Below are 17,297 nucleotides of genomic sequence, written 5' to 3' on the forward strand. Positions count from 1 at the left end.
AACCTTTTCCTACACCACATCAATTCCAGACATCCCGCCATCAAATTCACCATGGAAGTGGAGAAAGATGGCAAGCTACCATTCTTAGATGTTCTGTTTGAGAGGAGATCTGATGGCTCATTGGGGGATTCTGTCTACAGGAAACCCACCCACACAAATTCCTACTTGAAACCTGATTCCCACCACCACCTAGCCCAAAAGAATTATCTAATCAAAACTTTATACCATAGGGCTCATTGCATTTTGGACCAATACCACCTGACCAGTGAATTAAAACATGTACACCTGGCCCTCAAAAGGAATGGATACTCTGACCGTACCATCCGCCAAGCTGTTTCTCCCTCCATACAGAAACAACCACTTGATACTCCGGTCAAAACCATCACACTACCATATATAGCAGGCGTTACTGAAAAGATTTCCAAAATTCTAAACAAACACAAAATCCAGGTCCGGTTCAATACAGTACACAAAATTCGTGATCTGATCCCATCCGTGAAGGATGTCATTCCTGACTTCCAGTACCCCGAGGTTTACAAATTGAGTTGTACCTGCGGTGATTGCTATATCGGGGAGACAAAGCGACATGGCTCTGACCGAATGCACGAGCACAAATCAGATTTGAAACACGGCAAAACGAATTCTTCTGCCGTAGCTGATCATTGTTACAATGCTGTGGGTGATCACGATATAATTTTCTCCGATACCAAGGTTCTTTGCAAACCCACGGGTTTTTTTCAGAGATTTGTTCACGAGGCAATTCAGATCTACAAACACAGACACAATTTCAACCGAGAAGATGGTTTCAAATTAAGCAACCATTGGAAAGATGCTCTAAATCGAACCAAACATTAAACTAATTTTCAATGGTACAGTATATTTTTCAAGTAGTGGTACCCCAAACTTTCGCAGCTCTTAAATTCCCTTTTCACACCATCAATAGGTAAACGCCCCCCCCCGCGCCAACCGGCATGTGCACCCGCATGTACACCACCTCTATGCTATGTCGGCCAATCAAATGCTAATTTTTATGCTAATTCCTTTGTCAAGGCACCTTGTTTCCTCGCACACAGCTTAAAGGTCGCGGTCTGAGCGTGGCTGTGTTTCACTGCAGCGCTGTCCTCGAGACAGCCTGATCCCTTCACCTGATGAAGGCCGCTTGTGTTGTGGCCGAAACGTCGTGATTTTTGTTGTTTTATTTTTTACCTACGTGACTTTACCGAATAGAACCAAAGAGCATAGCTGAACATTGTCTAAAGAATACTTATTTATTGTGGAAAGGTGATTTCTATAAACAAAAGGAAGGAGCAGCAATGGACTCCCCTTTATCTCCTGTAATTGCGAATTTGTACATGGAATATTTAGAAGCAATAGCTTCAAGCATGTTAAAACCGATCTGCTTGGTTTAGATACGTGGATGACACACTGGTGGTCTGGCCACACGGCAAAGATACGCTTAACGAATTTCTACATCATTTCAACTCGCAATGGGAATTACCTATATGCAGACAATAGACTTGCATAATGTGCATGCATAATGTACATTGATTACCATATAAATAATCCAACTGGCAATGGAACCGATTGTAATTTATATGCCTTTCATTAATCTCCCCCCCCCCTTTCGCAAGTGAAGAACTCACAAGTGACGTCACCACATCTATCCCTTTATCTATGGAACGAAACAGGAGGATTTCTCCACAAATCTGGCTATCTGCCTGATGATGCTGGTTGTAATTACTGGCAAAACGTCATACTCAGATTGTAAATATTGTGGATTTTCTCTTCAACTCACCGGTGTGCTGTACTAGTGTAGTGTAATAGTGCTGGCTTGTGGACAGCAGCGGCAAGTGTGGTGGACAGACAATACACACGACGGTGAGCGTGTGCACGATGTGTTGGCAGAGAGGATGAACTAAGGCAAGGGTCACGGAGGACCTCATCTCGAGGCCACTGGAACCTGCTCGCAGGTTCGAGAAGGAGGCACGGTCAGGGCGGAGCCAGGCCGGGCTGGTAGAATGAAAGGAGCCAAGAGCGGGAGCTCGAAGCTTCCGGTTTTGGGAGTGGACTCATCTCGTTGCCATTGTCGCTAACATATCCGCTAGATATTTCACTACGAAGGATAGTAGTTGGATATCTCAGTCAGCGCCATCAGTGTTAGACGGCTAGTGTCATGTACAGGCTAGGCTGAGCTACTGTGGAGAGTGTGTGGACGAGACCGTGGAAGTTGTTAATAAAGAAGGTGCCTCCTATAAACTCTGTCTCTGAATCATTGACACTACACGAGTAACAAATTGTCATATTCTGTTTACGTGAAAAACCTTACTAATTGACGGTGTCAGGTGGTGGTGGGTTTAACGACACATTTACATTTACACGATTTAACACAAAAACACTACATTATGGAGTACCTACTCGTTGTCTCCGAACTTTGTTATTTTTTATTTATGTTGCTGTTGTCTATTTAGCCAACCTGTCCCGCTCGTTAGCATTCACGACGGGAGGAGAGGGACTGGGTGTAACAGCTACATTGGGTTGAGCCTGGTTATTGTTTGGATGGGTGACCAAAAAAGTGCAAGAGCTAACCAGCATTTGTTCAAACACTCCTGATTCCGCTGATGAGACACTAAGTTTCAAAACCGGCACAGAGTTTGTTTATATTGAACCAATGCCACTGATCTGATGCAGACTAAGAGGGCACAGCCATTTTGTCAATCCATGGCTGGATGTAGGCCTCTCCAAACCTGTACTGGATTTCCTGAGGGTTATGTAACCATACTTCACCATGGTGGTCAGTGCAAGTTGGTGAAGGTGGGAAGCATAAAAGTGTGAATGTACAAGTCAGGTTCTGTGCAACAAATTACTTACCCACTGGTACAGAGTGTTACAGTACTTGCACTATTATACCTTATGCAGGCTCGATGATGCTTAGTTTCTGAGATCTGGTGAGATGGAGCACATTCACAGAAATGTGGTTGTTGGCTTCTAATAGTTACCTTATACAGATGAACGTCCCGGGTGGGGGGGGGGGGGGGTGTTTAATTCTGGCCAATTGCTTCGACTGGTTCTGTATTGAGATTTCTTGACCAATTGAATTGTAACTAAAGTAAACTCTGCATTAATAACATCAGCCATAGGAAGAATAAGCAGACAGTCTTCAACAAAGCAAGCTTTGAGAGGTGTTAACAATGACCAAAAAATTACATTTCATGAACAAGAGCTGTCTCTGCCTGATGCAAAACCACCAGTTCAAAAGAACTGCACGTGCGGCCATTTTGTCTCAGACAAAGCTTTTGAGAGTGTTTGTCCATACAACGCAGAGCTTCACGAGCATAGTGGATGTAGTTGTTGTAGTAGTTGTTATATTAGTAGCGGAGGTTGTAGTAGCGGTGGTTGTACCTGACTGGATGGTAATGATAACCACTGCCTCGCCCCAGCCCACAGAGTTATTGGCCCAGCAGGAGAACGACCCAGAGTCTGACTCCACTAGCGGCCGCTCAAAGGATAGGGAGTTGCCGCTCACAACCATCCCGTTGGGCAGGGAGCCCTCTTGCCTAAGAGCAACCACACCACAATACAGGAAGCACGACACATGGTCAGTATCATGCGATTACACTGTTTCAGAAACTGCGAAGAAAAATGTAATTGAATGTATGTTGAACTTTTTTCGGACCGTATGTAGACAACCGTGGTACTCTGAGGTGTGGGCAAAGGAGAACAAACTAAACACAAGCAGTTCTAAAGAAATTCGTTTTCAATCTAGCAGTATGGCAAAACATGTTGTAATACAGCCACGGAATGGCGGGGGGTGGGGGGGGGAGACCTACATCAAGTCGTTGTTTGAGAAAGGGCTCTAACAATGGCAACTACAGTCGCCTCGCGTTTTATGCGCGTTCATGTAACGCGATGGTGAAATAGCGCGTTTGATTAACTTACACTTAGTTTTGTTTTTCACACGCTATCATTGAAATGACGTGCTTTACCGCGTTGGCCATGGTGTTCGGAACATGCTGCGAGCTAATCGTTAGTCAGGCAGCAAAGTTCAATAGCAATGCTGCCTGAGGTTGAGCAGTATGACAACAAGCACAAGTGTGGGCAGCAGCATTAGCATCTCATTTTCGCGCGCCATTTTAAAGATCTTGTCCGCGTAAATTTTGCCTTGCGCACACATTCAAACGTGCCACCATCTCCACCACCGTCGTCATCTGATGAAGGCGACTCTCTCACTCTATCCAGTAAACCCAATGAACTCTCTCTACTCCTCCCCTCCACCAGCCCCAGTTACGCACTCAAACATCTCACTACGTGTAAACATATTTTCGTTTTACTTTATGTTTTCTTTAAATAAACTGTTACTATCTATCATCCATGTATGGTAATATTGTAAATATAATATGTATGTATGGTAACCGGTGAAATATGTAGACGTGAGAATGAGGTTCGATTGTGTGCTCTACCCTTAACTCCAACTGTTTTCCTAGATTTTTATTGGAAAATTACGTTTAACTTACACGGTTTTGATTTATGCGCCGTAAAGCAAGAGGTAGCTGTATTGACAATTTATTGCGGTCCCTTACCTGTCCCACAGGTAGTGCGTGATGTTAGGGTTCGCGTCTACTTCACAAGTCAACGAGGCTCCTTCCTTCTCCAGGTACCAATTGCCATCATAGCCAGTGATGCTTACTCTCGGTTTGTCTGCGAATGGAGGCACATGCGCAAGTCCATACACGTTGCCCTGGTCGCATTCACGAGCAAACTTTATGAGCAAACTTCAATTTTAAAAGTAGTGAAACCTCATTCGACGGCTATTCTGGACAAAAAAAGAAAACCAATGTTCATTAACTTATCAGCGGCAACTGTAGATTTCACAAAAACTTGCGGATAACAGGAATCACCCACCAAATCAATCCCATTAACCACGTGATTATCCACTGCCACAGGGCGTTACATCATTACTCCAATGTATCTGCGTTTTATTCTTCAGCAAACACCTTCAACATACATACAATGTACGTATGTATGTTGAATTTTTCTCACCGTACATAGCCAACCGTGCTAATTTTAAATGAAGGGGAAAGGTTAACAAACTAAACACAAAAATACATTCTAAATAAATTAGTTTTCAATCTATAATAACAACGTGGAATGTCTATAATGGGCTCAGGGTTGCCAACGGAGATGACCATCAATCTAACCTCCTTCAAACAGTTGCGACAACCAGACTTTCTGACTTATTATTCATTTATAATGCCCACCACTCACAATGGATGTCGAGGGTGGTCGAGAGCTCCACTAGAGGTGGCTCCAGCGCCGGGTGCTCCACCCTGCAGGTGAGGGTCCGCCCCTGGCTCTCGTGCGTGGGCTCCATCTGGTACTCACTTCTAACAGTCACCTTGCTTTTGGGCTTCACCTCTGTGGTCTCACTCGATCTGCCCTGATGGAGGCCACTCCAGGTGATGGAGGCTGTGGGATGACCTTCCCGAGCAACGCACGTGGCCACGGTCACCAGCCCCATGCCCTCGACCAACTGGGATGGGTTCAACTCCAGGGAGACGTTCGGGGGAACTGGGGCACAGAGTGACAGAGACACAGAGACGGTTGAATAACAGTTAAGTGCTGTCCTCTAATGTGTGGAGCAGACGTCACTTAAAGTAGCCTGATCTCTAAGAAGGGACACAATAACTGTGGGAGATACAAACTGATTCTTAAAAACTATATTATGGATCACCTTAGCCAGAGATGCCACGCCCCAACAGTACAGAAAGACCGATGGACAGATAGATTACTGAATCTATCTGTGTGGAACTTTGAGCATTATCCCCTTGTATGTTTGGGTATTCCCCAAGTATTTTGGCTTCCTCCCACACAAATACAAACACTCACTTTGGGAAATGGCCAAACATCCCTGCACAGGACCCTCCCTAAACAGACGCCTAAGCATGAAAGAGACTTTTCTGGGTAAATAATGGGCATTGTTACTCTTGCACGATGTATTCATGTAAGTTGAGTGTCTTTCGCACCATATGTAGCAAACCGTGATAATTGGAGGTGCGAGGGAAGGACAACAAACTAAACACAAAAGCAATTCAAAATAAATTATTTTTCAATCTATATTAACAACGTGGAATATTTAAAATGGACTCATGGCTGCCAATGGAGACGGCCACCAATCCAAGCTCATTCAAACATCGCGACAACCGGACTTTCTGACTTTTTTTATCATGTCCACGTCCTCACAGTGGATGTTGAGGGTGGTAGAGTACTCCACTGGAGACTGGAGGGCCGGGTGCTCCACTTTGCAGGTGAGCGTCTGCCCGTGGCTCTCGTACGTAGGCTCCAGCCAGTAGCGGCTCCTCACCGTCACCGTACTGTCCGGCTCCTCCTTCATGGTCTCATTTGAGCTGCCCTGATGGAGGCCACTCCAGGTGATGGAGGCTGCGGGTTTTCCTTCCTGAGCGACGCATGTGGCCACGGTCACCAGCCCCATGCCGTCTACTAACTGGGATGGGTTCAACTCCAGGGAGACGTTCGGGGGAGCTGGGGCACAGAGACAGAGAGACGGTTAAATAGCAGTTAAGTGCTAGGCCTCTACTGTGTAGAGCAGAGGTTAATGAAAGGGATATCGGACGTAGCTTTGTTATCCGCTTCCGTGGGCCGTTCTCTCACAAGAAGGGACAAACGACACTTTCCCATTCCGATGTATGTGTACGTCATCATGGAACGATTCCATTTTGATGACATATATGTGCAGAATCGGAATAAAAATGAAACTAAAATAAGCAAAATAAAATAAATGAAAACAACTAAATTAAATCACGACGTTTCGGAGGCAACACAAGCTTCCGTCTTCAGGTGGAACAGTCACAGCAAAATCAGCTGTGTCAAGTGGACAGCTCTGGGACACACGAGTTTATATACAGGTTAAGGGGGGGGGGAGGAGTCAGGAAGGGACGTGGGTGGGGAGGGGGGGCTAACTTAAGCCACCTTTTGTTGTTCTGTAGGGGGTTCAGGGGGAGGCGGTGGTACACTAGCACGTAAAACCACCTTTTGTTTCGCTGCAGGGGGTATGGGGGGACAGCGATGGCGTGCTGCATGAGAGCGAGTTCAACCACTGGTATAAACAAAAATGGCTGTATAATTATAAGCCAGCTAAGGTTTGACTTGGTTGATGACATCTTTCCAGAAGTTGCTCAATTTAAAACCATCCTCTCGGTTGAAGTTGTGTCTATGTTTCTATATCTGGATGGCTTCATGGACAAATCTTTGGTAATAACCCGGAGGTTTGCATAGTACTTTGGTATCGGAGAAAATAATGTCATGAGAACCCGCTGTGTTGAGACAATGATCAGCTACGGCCGAAGAATTCGTTCTGCCGTGTTTCAAATCTAATTTGTCCTCACGGATTCGGTCAGAAATATGTCGTTTCGTCTCCCCGATATAGCAGTCACCGCAGGTACAACTCAATTTGTAAACACCGGGGTACTGTAAGTCAGGAATGACATCCTTTATGGATGGGATCAGATCACGGATTTTGTGTACTGTATTGAACCGGACCTGGATCTTGTGTTTGTTTATTACAAAAACCAACAAGATCATCACTAGTTCGACTTCCCTAATCAAACCAACAAAACGTCCCTCCCTAAAACCCACGGCTGTAAGACCTCCCAGATGCAATGGTCTTCCCAAGATCCATAAAGAAGGTACCCCACTACGACCCATCGTATCCACGATCAACTCCCCTACCTACAAGCTAGCCTGTTTTTATCGGATACTCTGCTTCCTTTCACTGGCAAGACCACCTCAGCAGTACTTAACTAACCCAATTGGTTTCTATGGTCAAGGACACGGTACTATCTCCTGACGATATCCTCGTCAGCTTTGATGTAGTCTCTCTGTTCACCAAGGTCCCAGTGCCTGACACCATAACAATAATTGAAGATTTGGTCCAACATTTACTGAACCCTGATTTACCTGCGCTGGTTAGGCACTGCCTCACCAACACTTACTTTACCTGGAATGGTACCTTCTACAAACAAAATGAGGGTACCCCTATGGGCTCCCCCTTGTCACCAGTGATAGCCAATGTTTTCATGGGGAAATTTGAATCAGACGCCATCCAGACATCCACCCTTCGCAGTTCCCTATGGAAGAGATATGTGGATGACACTTTCGTCATTTGGCCACATGGCCTCCCAGCATTGAACCATTTCCTAGACCACATTAATTCCAGACACCCATCCATCAACTTCACCATGGAAGTGGAGAAAGATGGCAAGCTGCCATTCCTGGATGTTCTGTTTGAGAGGAGACCTGATGGCTCTTTGGGACATTCTATTTACAGGAAGTCCATCCACACAGATTCCTACTTGAAGCCTGATTCCCACCACCACCCGGCTCAAAATAATTATCTCATCAAAACATTATACCATAGGGCTCATTGCATTTCTGGCCAACACCACTTGTCCAGGGAATTAAAACATGTACATCCAGCCCTCAAGATGAACGGATACTCTGACCGTACCATCCGCCAAGCTGTTTCTCCCACCATACAGAAACAACCACCTGATATTCGTAGTTTTTTCGGTAAAGTCACGTTGAAGGGAAACAACAAAATAATAAAATATATATAACAATAAAAAATTATCACGACGTTTCGACCATAACTCAAACGGTCGTCTTCAGGTGTGTTGGTTTGCATAAATACATTTTTAAACGGCGCATTTATTTATTTATAAAAAACGTTAGCGCCACACTCAACGATTTGGCAATTTATTTAGGACTAGTCCATCTATATTCTGAAAAGAGGAGGGGGGAGACGAAATTTTTTATAATGTATGCTGTCTGAAAGCCACTGCAATCGTGAACAATCAATTAAGACCTGAAATGGTTTATCAAATCTTTCCAATGATTGCTAAGATAGAATCCATCTTCTCGGTTGAAATTGTCTCTGTGCTTGTATATGTGGATAGCCTCATGAACGAATCTCTCATTGAAGCCAGATGCCTTACAAAGAACCTCTGTCTTGGAAAAGTCAATGGCATGTGAGCCTACTGAATTAGAACAATGATCTGCCACGGCCGAGGTGTTGGTCCTACCGTGTTTAAGGTCTGCTTTGTGTTCACGAATGCGGTCCGAGACATGGCGTTTGGTTTCTCCAATGTAACTACTACCACAGAGGCAACTTAGTTTGTAGACACCAGGGTATTGTATGTCCGGAATCACATCTTTTACAGACGGAACCAGATCACGGATTTTATGTAATGTGTTGAAACGGACCTGGATCTTGTGTTTATTCAAGATTTTGGAGATCTTTTTTGTGATCCTCGCAATGTAGGGTAAAGTGATGGTTTTGAAAGGCTCCTCAAGAGGGTTCTTCTTCATGGTTTGAGTAATAGCTTTGCGGATTGTATAGTCGGAGTAACCATTAGCCCTAAGAGCTTGGTGTACGTGCTTGAGTTCACTGCTTATGTGTTCCTGGTCGGATATGCATTGGGCTCTATGATACAGAGTCTTGATGAGAGAATTCTTCTGTGATGGATGGTGGTGGGAATCCGGTTTCAGATAAGCATCCGTATGGGTAGCTTTCTTGTAGACAGAGTGGCTCATTGAACCATCAGGTCTCTTTTTAATTAAGACATCCAAAAAGGGTAGTTTGCCATCTTTTTCGACCTCCAAGGTAAATCTGATGGCTGGGTGTATGGAATTGATGTGGTCGCGGAATTGGTCTAGAGCAGGCTGGCCATGTGGCCAGATGACAAAGGTGTCATCCACGTACCTCTTCCATAAGGTTGGGCGCAGAGTGGCAGTATGGATGGCGTCAGTCTCAAATTTCTCCATGAAAATGTTAGCTATAACTGGAGAAAGGGGGGAGCCCATTGGGGTGCCCTCAGTTTGTTTGTAGAAAGTTCCATTCCAAGTGAAGTATGTATTGGTTAAACAGTGTCTCACCAGGGGGGGTACCTCAGTGTTTAGTCCTTGATGAACCAAGTCTTCAATGATTGCAATGGTGTCAGGTACAGGAACTTTGGTGAATAAGGAAACTACATCAAAACTGACAAGCAGGTCGTCTGGGGACAGGGAAATACCCTTGATTGTCGATACCAGGTGAGTAGAATTTTGTACCGCAGAGGTGGTCTTTCCAGTGAAAGGACGCAGGATTTCAGACAAAAAACGAGATAGTTTGTAGGTGGGGGAGCCGATAGTAGAGACTATGGGACGAAGGGGTGTATCTACTTAATGTATTTTTGGTAAGCCGTATAATCTTGGTGGCCTGGCAGCAGAAGGTTTCAACGAAAACTGTTTAGATTGATCAATTAATGCGGTTGAATCAGAAATTATTTTGTTGGTTTGTGTGACGAGGCTGTTGGTGGGATCTCTTTTTATTTTTGTATAACTACCATCGTCGAGTAATTCTTTGATTTTGTTGTTGTATTCTATTTTATCCATGATGACAGTAGCATTGCCTTTGTCAGCTGAGAGGACTACAATATCATTCCTCTTTTTTAATTTATATAATTCAAAACGCTCATCTTTGCTGAGGTTGCTAGCTGGCATCTTAGCGTTTTTGAGGGTTGCAGCGATTTCAGATCTTGCTACGTCTGCAGCGATGTGACCCAGGCCCCTGAGAGCAACGTCAACTTGGGCAATTATATCATTGACTGGTATGTGTTTAGGTGTGACTGCAAAGTTTAGACCTTTAGCTAAAACGGATTTCAGACCATCGGAAATAGAACTGTTACTGCGATTAATTACGACTTTGTTAACGTCTAACTTTTTGGTGTGTGGGTCCGGTCTTTTGTTGAAGAGGAGGTTAAATTTGGAAATCAGGTTTTCCTTACATTTGGTCGACATAGTAGCAGCTGAAGAGGCAGTCATATTGTCTGCATGTTCCCAATCCGATGTGGACATGGAGAAATTTGAGACTGACGCCATCCAGACTGCCACTCTGCGCCCAACCTTATGGAATAGGTACGTGGATGACACTTTTGTCATCTGGCCACATGGCCGGCCTGCTCTAGACCAATTCTTCGACCACATCAATTCCATACACCCAGCCATCAGATTTACCATGGAAGTCGAAATAGATGGCAAGATACCTTTTTTTGGATGTCCTAATTAAAAAGAGACCTGATGGTTCAATGAGCCACTCTGTCTACAGGAAAGCTACCCATACGGATGCTTATCTGAAACCGGATTCCCACCACCATCCATCACAGAAGAATTCTCTCATCAAGACTCTGTATCATAAAGCCCAATGCATATCCGACCAGGAACACATAAGCAGTGAACTCAAGCACGTACACCAAGCTCTTAGGGCTAATGGTTACTCCGACTATACAATCCGCAAAGCTATCACTCAAACCATGAAGAAGAACCCTCTTGAGGAGCCTTTCAAAACCATCACTTTACCCTACATTGCGGGGATCACAAAAAAGATCTCCAAAATCTTGAATAAACACAAGATCCAGGTCCGTTTCAACACATTACATAAAATCCGTGATCTGGTTCCGTCTGTAAAAGATGTGATTCCGGACATACAATACCCTGGTGTCTACAAACTAAGTTGCCTCTGTGGTAGTAGTTACATTGGAGAAACCAAACGCCATGTCTCGGACCGCATTCGTGAACACAAAGCAGACCTTAAACACGGTAGGACCAACACCTCGGCCGTGGCAGATCATTATTCTAATTCAGTAGGCTCACATGCCATTGACTTTTCCAAGACAGAGGTTCTTTGTAAGCCATCTGGCTTCCATGAGAGATTCGTTCATGAGGCTATCCACATATATAAGCACAGAGACAATTTCTACCGAGAAGATGGATTCTATCTTAGCAATCATTGGAAAGATTTGATAAACCATTTCAGGTCTTAATTGATTGTTCACGATTACAGTGGCTTTCAGACAGCATACATTATAAAAAATTTCGTCTCCCCCCTCCTCTTTTCAGAATATAGATGGACTAGTCCTAAATAAACTGCCAAATCGTTGCGCGTGGCGCTAACGTTTTTTATAAATAAATAAATGCGCCGTTTAAAAATGTATTTATGCAAACCAACACACCTGAAGACGACCGTTTGAGTTATGGTCGAAACGTCGTGAGAATTTTTTATTGTTTTATATATTTTATTATTTTGTTGTTTCCCTTCAACGTGACTTTACCGAAAAAACTAAGAATATGAATTGCTGCAGTCACGAAAGCTTTAAATCAAAATTTAACCACCTGATACTTCGATCAAAATCATCACGTTACCATACATAGCAGGCGTTACTAAAAAGATTTCCAAAATTCTAAACAAACACAAGATCCAGGTCCGGTTCAATGCAGTACACAAAATCCGTGATCTGATCCCATCCATAAAGGATGTCATTCCTGACTTACAGTACCCCGGTGTTTACAAATTGAGTTGTACCTGCGGTGACTGCTATATCGGGGAGACGAAACGACATATTTCTGACCGAATCCGCGAGCACAAATCAGATTTGAAACACGGCAGAACGAATTCTTCGGCCATGGCTGATCATTGTTTCAACACAGCGGGTTCTCATGACATTGTTTTCTCTAATACCAAAATTATCTGCAAACCTCCCAGTTATTACCAAAGATTTGTCCATGAAGCCATCCAGATATACAAACATAGACAGAACTTCAATCGAGAGGATGGTTTCAAATTGAGCAACCATTGGAAAGATGTCATAAACCTAGTCAAACGTTAGCTGCCTTATAATTGTACAGCCATTTCCATTTCTCTCAGTGGGTTGTATGTCAAACTTTAGCTGCCTTATAATTGTACAGCCATTTCCATTGCTTTCTAACAAAAATGGAGTTGTACTCGCTTTCGTGCAGCGCGCCATCGCCTCCCCCCGAACCCCCTGCAGCATAACAAAAGGCGGTTTAACTCAGCCCTTCCCCCCACCCACGTCCCTTTCTGGCTCCTCCTCCCCCCTTAACCTGTATATAATCCCTGTTGTCTCAGAGCTCTTCACTTGATACAGATATTCTGCTGTGACTGTTCCACCTTAAGACGGAAGCTTGTGTTGCCTCCGAAACATCGTGATTTAATTTAGTTGTTTTCTTTTATTTTATTTTACCTACGTGATTTTACCGAAAAAAACAAAGAGTAGTGTCGTACGGTTTAAAAACAAAACCCGCCTCACCATTCACAGTGAGACTGATTGTTGCTACAGAGGAAAGAAAAGTGGCGAAGGTGCAGTTGAAATCTCCCTCGTCCCTCAGATTCAGGTCTTCAATATGGATGGATCCGTCACTCAGTTCAGAGGTGAAGTTAGTGAAGTCGAGCCTCCCGTAGAAGTCGGTGTCATTGTCAATGTAGAAACCGGTGGCAAGGGCAACGGCGATTCTCACTGTGGAGTTGTCTCTGTTTATTTTTTGCCAGGTTATACTCCCAGGAGTCTGTGACCCCGTGTAAACGCATCTCAGGGTGACCGCTTGCCCCTTGCTCCCACTCACAAACCGATCCACCTCCACTTGGGAGGTTCCCACCATCACCAGACCTGCAGGGATAGAACAGAGAAAGCAGAGTCAATGTTTAAAGGGTTGGTAAGTACACAGCAGTCTGTAATTCTGTTGTCTAAAGACCCCACGAGAGACCGGTCCATCAGACTCTTGTCTTCAAACCCCCAGTGAGTACCTGTATACATCTTTTTTTGTATGGTTAAACATTTAAAATTGCATACCATGCAATACCCATGTGGTAAAACCATCACATTCATTCTACGTGTAAGATTAGAAGGTGGGTAAAACAAAATAGTATCATTGTATTGTGCAGAACTGACAATTTGTAGCATCTGCTCATCCTTTCTACCCAGACATGAGCACACTTGCACCTTTATTTAACTTTCCTTCAGACTGCATTGCAATTTTTAAAGTTACACAATATCATAGAGCACTGTTAGAATGACAGCAGAACAGTACAATGGGTTCATATACGCCTATGAGCAAATAATACGACATGCGCCTGACCCAATCAGATCATGAAAGCCAAGCAGGTTAGAGCCTGGATAAGTGCTTGGATGGGTGATCACCATCTCGCCATTGTGGGCGTCACTATGGCGAGATGTGAACTACCTTGCCTGATATACAGGAGGTGATGGGTTCGATCCTGACGCCTGCAGTATATTTGGAGTTTACATGTTGTCACCGTGGGCACGTGGATTTCACCTCCGGGTCCTCCGGTTTTTTTCCTCCACATTTAGCAAAATGCGTTAACTTTCCACGTGATAAGCCCACTTCATTGAGCTCTTATTTGTGATCAGGTCACTTATGATAAAGTGCCACGTAGGTCAATGTTGCCTTACCTGGTAAAATAAAATGTTTATATTTCGATTTAAAGCTTTCGTGACTGCAAGGATTCATCTTCTTTGGTTCTTTCGGTAAAGTCACGTAGAATGAAAATAAAATAATAAAATAAAATAACACAATACAATTCTCACGACGTTTCGGCCACAACATAAGTGGCCTTCATCAGGTGAAGGGACGAGACTGTCTGGAGGACAGCGCTGGAGCGTTGTGGCCGAAACGTGGTGAGAATTTTATTGTGTTTTATTTTATTAATTTATAATTTTATTCTCATTCTACGTGACTTTACCGAAAGAACCAAAGAAAAAGTTTATAGTTTTACCATGCATAACAATCTTGTATTGTAGGCAGTGGTTGGCCGAGGGCAGTGCAGCAAATCCATTGTTATCCTGTACTTTCCCCCGACCTTCACTAACCCGTACTGACCAGCGTGGTGAACTATGGTCAAATACCCATCAGGACCCACATGGCATAGGAAGAGCTTCATCCAGCAGTGGCTCGAGAGACAGGTTGTATGTGAACTCTTACACACATGGTACTCTTGTCTCTTATCCCGGAAAGCGCATTGCATCACGTGCTTTCAGATGCACTTCTGTGGCCATCTGGAACGCTCTTCCAATATTAAGCCACTGGATAGATGCACTTTAAAATCTAAATTGAAAACTAATTTATTTTATAACTACTTTTTTGTTTAGTTTGTTGTCCTTCCCCTGCACATCCAATTAGCACGTACGGTGGGAAAGAAGTTTAACATAAATACAAGAAGTTCAACATACAGATCGCTGCTGAAAAAAGAGCTATGTAGCTCAGTGAGCCCTGGTGCTGTAAAATAGTTTCGTAGTTAAATTTAGATTCTAGTGAGCCAGGGTATGTCGGCTCGACACCCATGGATAGTGAGTTTCACATCACAATATTTCTGTGATCCACCAACCCTCGCCCCATCCACAGTGCTGGATTGCACGTGCATAGCCACCACCACCGCTTTGGGATGTTTGGTAAATGCTAATTAATGGGAGTTTTGGCTTCATGCGGCAGCTACGAGAGAACCAGGAGATGAGCCCCACCGCACATTACTAGTGGACGACACTTAAGAATATGTACAGCTGGGTCATAAACCAACATCCTTTACAAACAGCGACTATCCACCTCGTAATCTACGGTGGGGAGGGGGGGAATTGGAGTTAGCACCCAGGGTGATCTTTGTGTGTTCTAAATACAGCTGTGTTCTCCTATAACGCGGTAGTAGTTGCGTTCCTGAAGAACACGCCGTTATGGAAAAATCGCCCTATAATATATAATATAGGGGGTAAAGCACAGTCCGCGATAACTTGTGAGATGCGTACACAGGCTGAACAAAGACTGAGGCACGTGGGTAGTATCTAGAAGCATCCAACAGCATCACACCTTGTGTGATGCTATGCCCAGGGAGCCGTACGGCCACTTATTCTTACTCATGCGACGTAGTTCCATTCACTCAATCGGGTGATATCCAATTCGCATCTGCGTTATTAAAATGTGTTCCCGAATACATTAATCGCGTGATATCCAATTCTCGTTATGAAAACAACACACGTTATAGGAGAACGAACTGTACTGTGATTAATTCTAGATTTAAAGCTTTCGTGATTGCTAGGATCCATACTCTTTGGTTCTATTGGGTAAAGTCACGTAGGTGAAAATAAAATAACAAAAAATCACGACGTTTCGGCCACAACACAAGCGGCCTTCATCAGGTGAAGGGACGAGACTGTCTGGAGGACAGCGCTGGAGTGGAAGAAGCCACGCTTAGATCACGACCTTTAAGCTGTGTGAGAAGAAAAAGACCACGCGCCTTGACAAAGGAATTAGCATATAATTTAGCATTGAAATGGCTCATTGAAATAGCTAAGTTAAAGTATACACATCCGCAGAGGTACCCCTTGACAAAGGAATTAGCATCGAATTTAGCATTGAAATAGCTGAGTGATTAGCTTCTAACTGGTCACAGAAATAGCTATGTTAAAGTTAGAGCATATACATTCACCGAGGCACCTAGTACTCATCAAACAGGAGAATTTAGCGAAACACAACCACGCTCAGACATCGGACCTGTGTGCGAGCAAACAAGGGGTTCTGACAAAGAAATTAGCATAAAAATTAGCATTTGATTGGCGGATTTTAGGAAAGAGGTGGTGTACGTGTCGGTGGACTCGCAGTTTGGCGCGGGGGAGGGGGGGAAAGGGGGGAGGGGGGAGTTTACCTATTGATGGTGTGAAAAGGGGGAATTTATAAGAGCTGCGAAAGTTTGGGGTACCACTACTTGAAAAATATACTGTAGCAGTGAAATTAGTTTAATGTTTAGTTCGATTTAGAACATCTTTCCAATGGTTGCTTAATTTGAAACCATCCTCTCGGTTGAAATTGTGTCTGTGTTTGTAGATCTGAATTGCTTCATGAACAAATCTCTGATGAAAACCCGTGGGTTTGCAAAGAAACTTGTTATCGGAGAAAATTATATCGTGATCCCCCACAGCGTTGTAACAGTGATCAGCCACGGCAGAAGAATTCGTTTTGCCGTGTTTAAAATCTGATTTGTGCTCGCAAATTCGGTCAGAGACATGTCAGTGAGACAAAGCGACTCCATAGATAATCCTATGGAGTCGTGAGTTTATCAAAGCAGGCTTACCGTAAAGCACCAATAGCCGAAACGGCCCTTTCATATTTCACACGGGCAGCACCAAGTTCTTGAATTTCCACTCATCCGGCCTGCCTGGAGGTCGACTGGTTTTCACGACGCGCACCACCCGAGCTCACTCGGACTCATGGCTGCGCCGTGGACTTGGGACTGTGTGATTAACCACGCACCTCCTTAATTGATAAACCCTCGTCACTCATTAACCAGGGAGACACGGAAAACATCGTTCACGAGATGCGCTGGGCTAGTGGGGGCGGTCAGAAACATATGGGCGGAACAGTAAAGCACGCTTAGCGATTTGATT

General features: G+C 44.1%; 1 protein-coding gene across 1 annotated transcript; it reads right to left on the reverse strand.

The window, feature by feature from the left end:
* Positions 1-1,939: 1,939 nt before the first annotated feature.
* On the reverse strand, positions 1,940-17,135 carry LOC142906270 (nectin-3-like). Its single transcript, XM_076053749.1, has 7 exons — positions 16,985-17,135; positions 13,158-13,514; positions 6,238-6,537; positions 5,263-5,565; positions 4,578-4,695; positions 3,400-3,554; positions 1,940-2,010 (listed from the first exon to the last, which is right to left on the reverse strand). The coding sequence occupies exons 1-7, from the start codon at positions 17,016-17,018 to the stop codon at positions 1,940-1,942; spliced, it is 1,338 nt and encodes a 445-aa protein (XP_075909864.1). The 5' UTR covers positions 17,019-17,135.
* Between the last annotated feature and the right edge of the window lie 162 nt (positions 17,136-17,297).

The sequence above is a fragment of the Petromyzon marinus genome, chromosome 62 (assembly GCF_048934315.1).
Source record: "Petromyzon marinus isolate PM22_M1 ecotype Great Lakes invasive population chromosome 62, UKy_Petmar_22M1.pri1.0, whole genome shotgun sequence".
Lineage (NCBI taxonomy): Eukaryota > Metazoa > Chordata > Hyperoartia > Petromyzontiformes > Petromyzontidae > Petromyzon > Petromyzon marinus.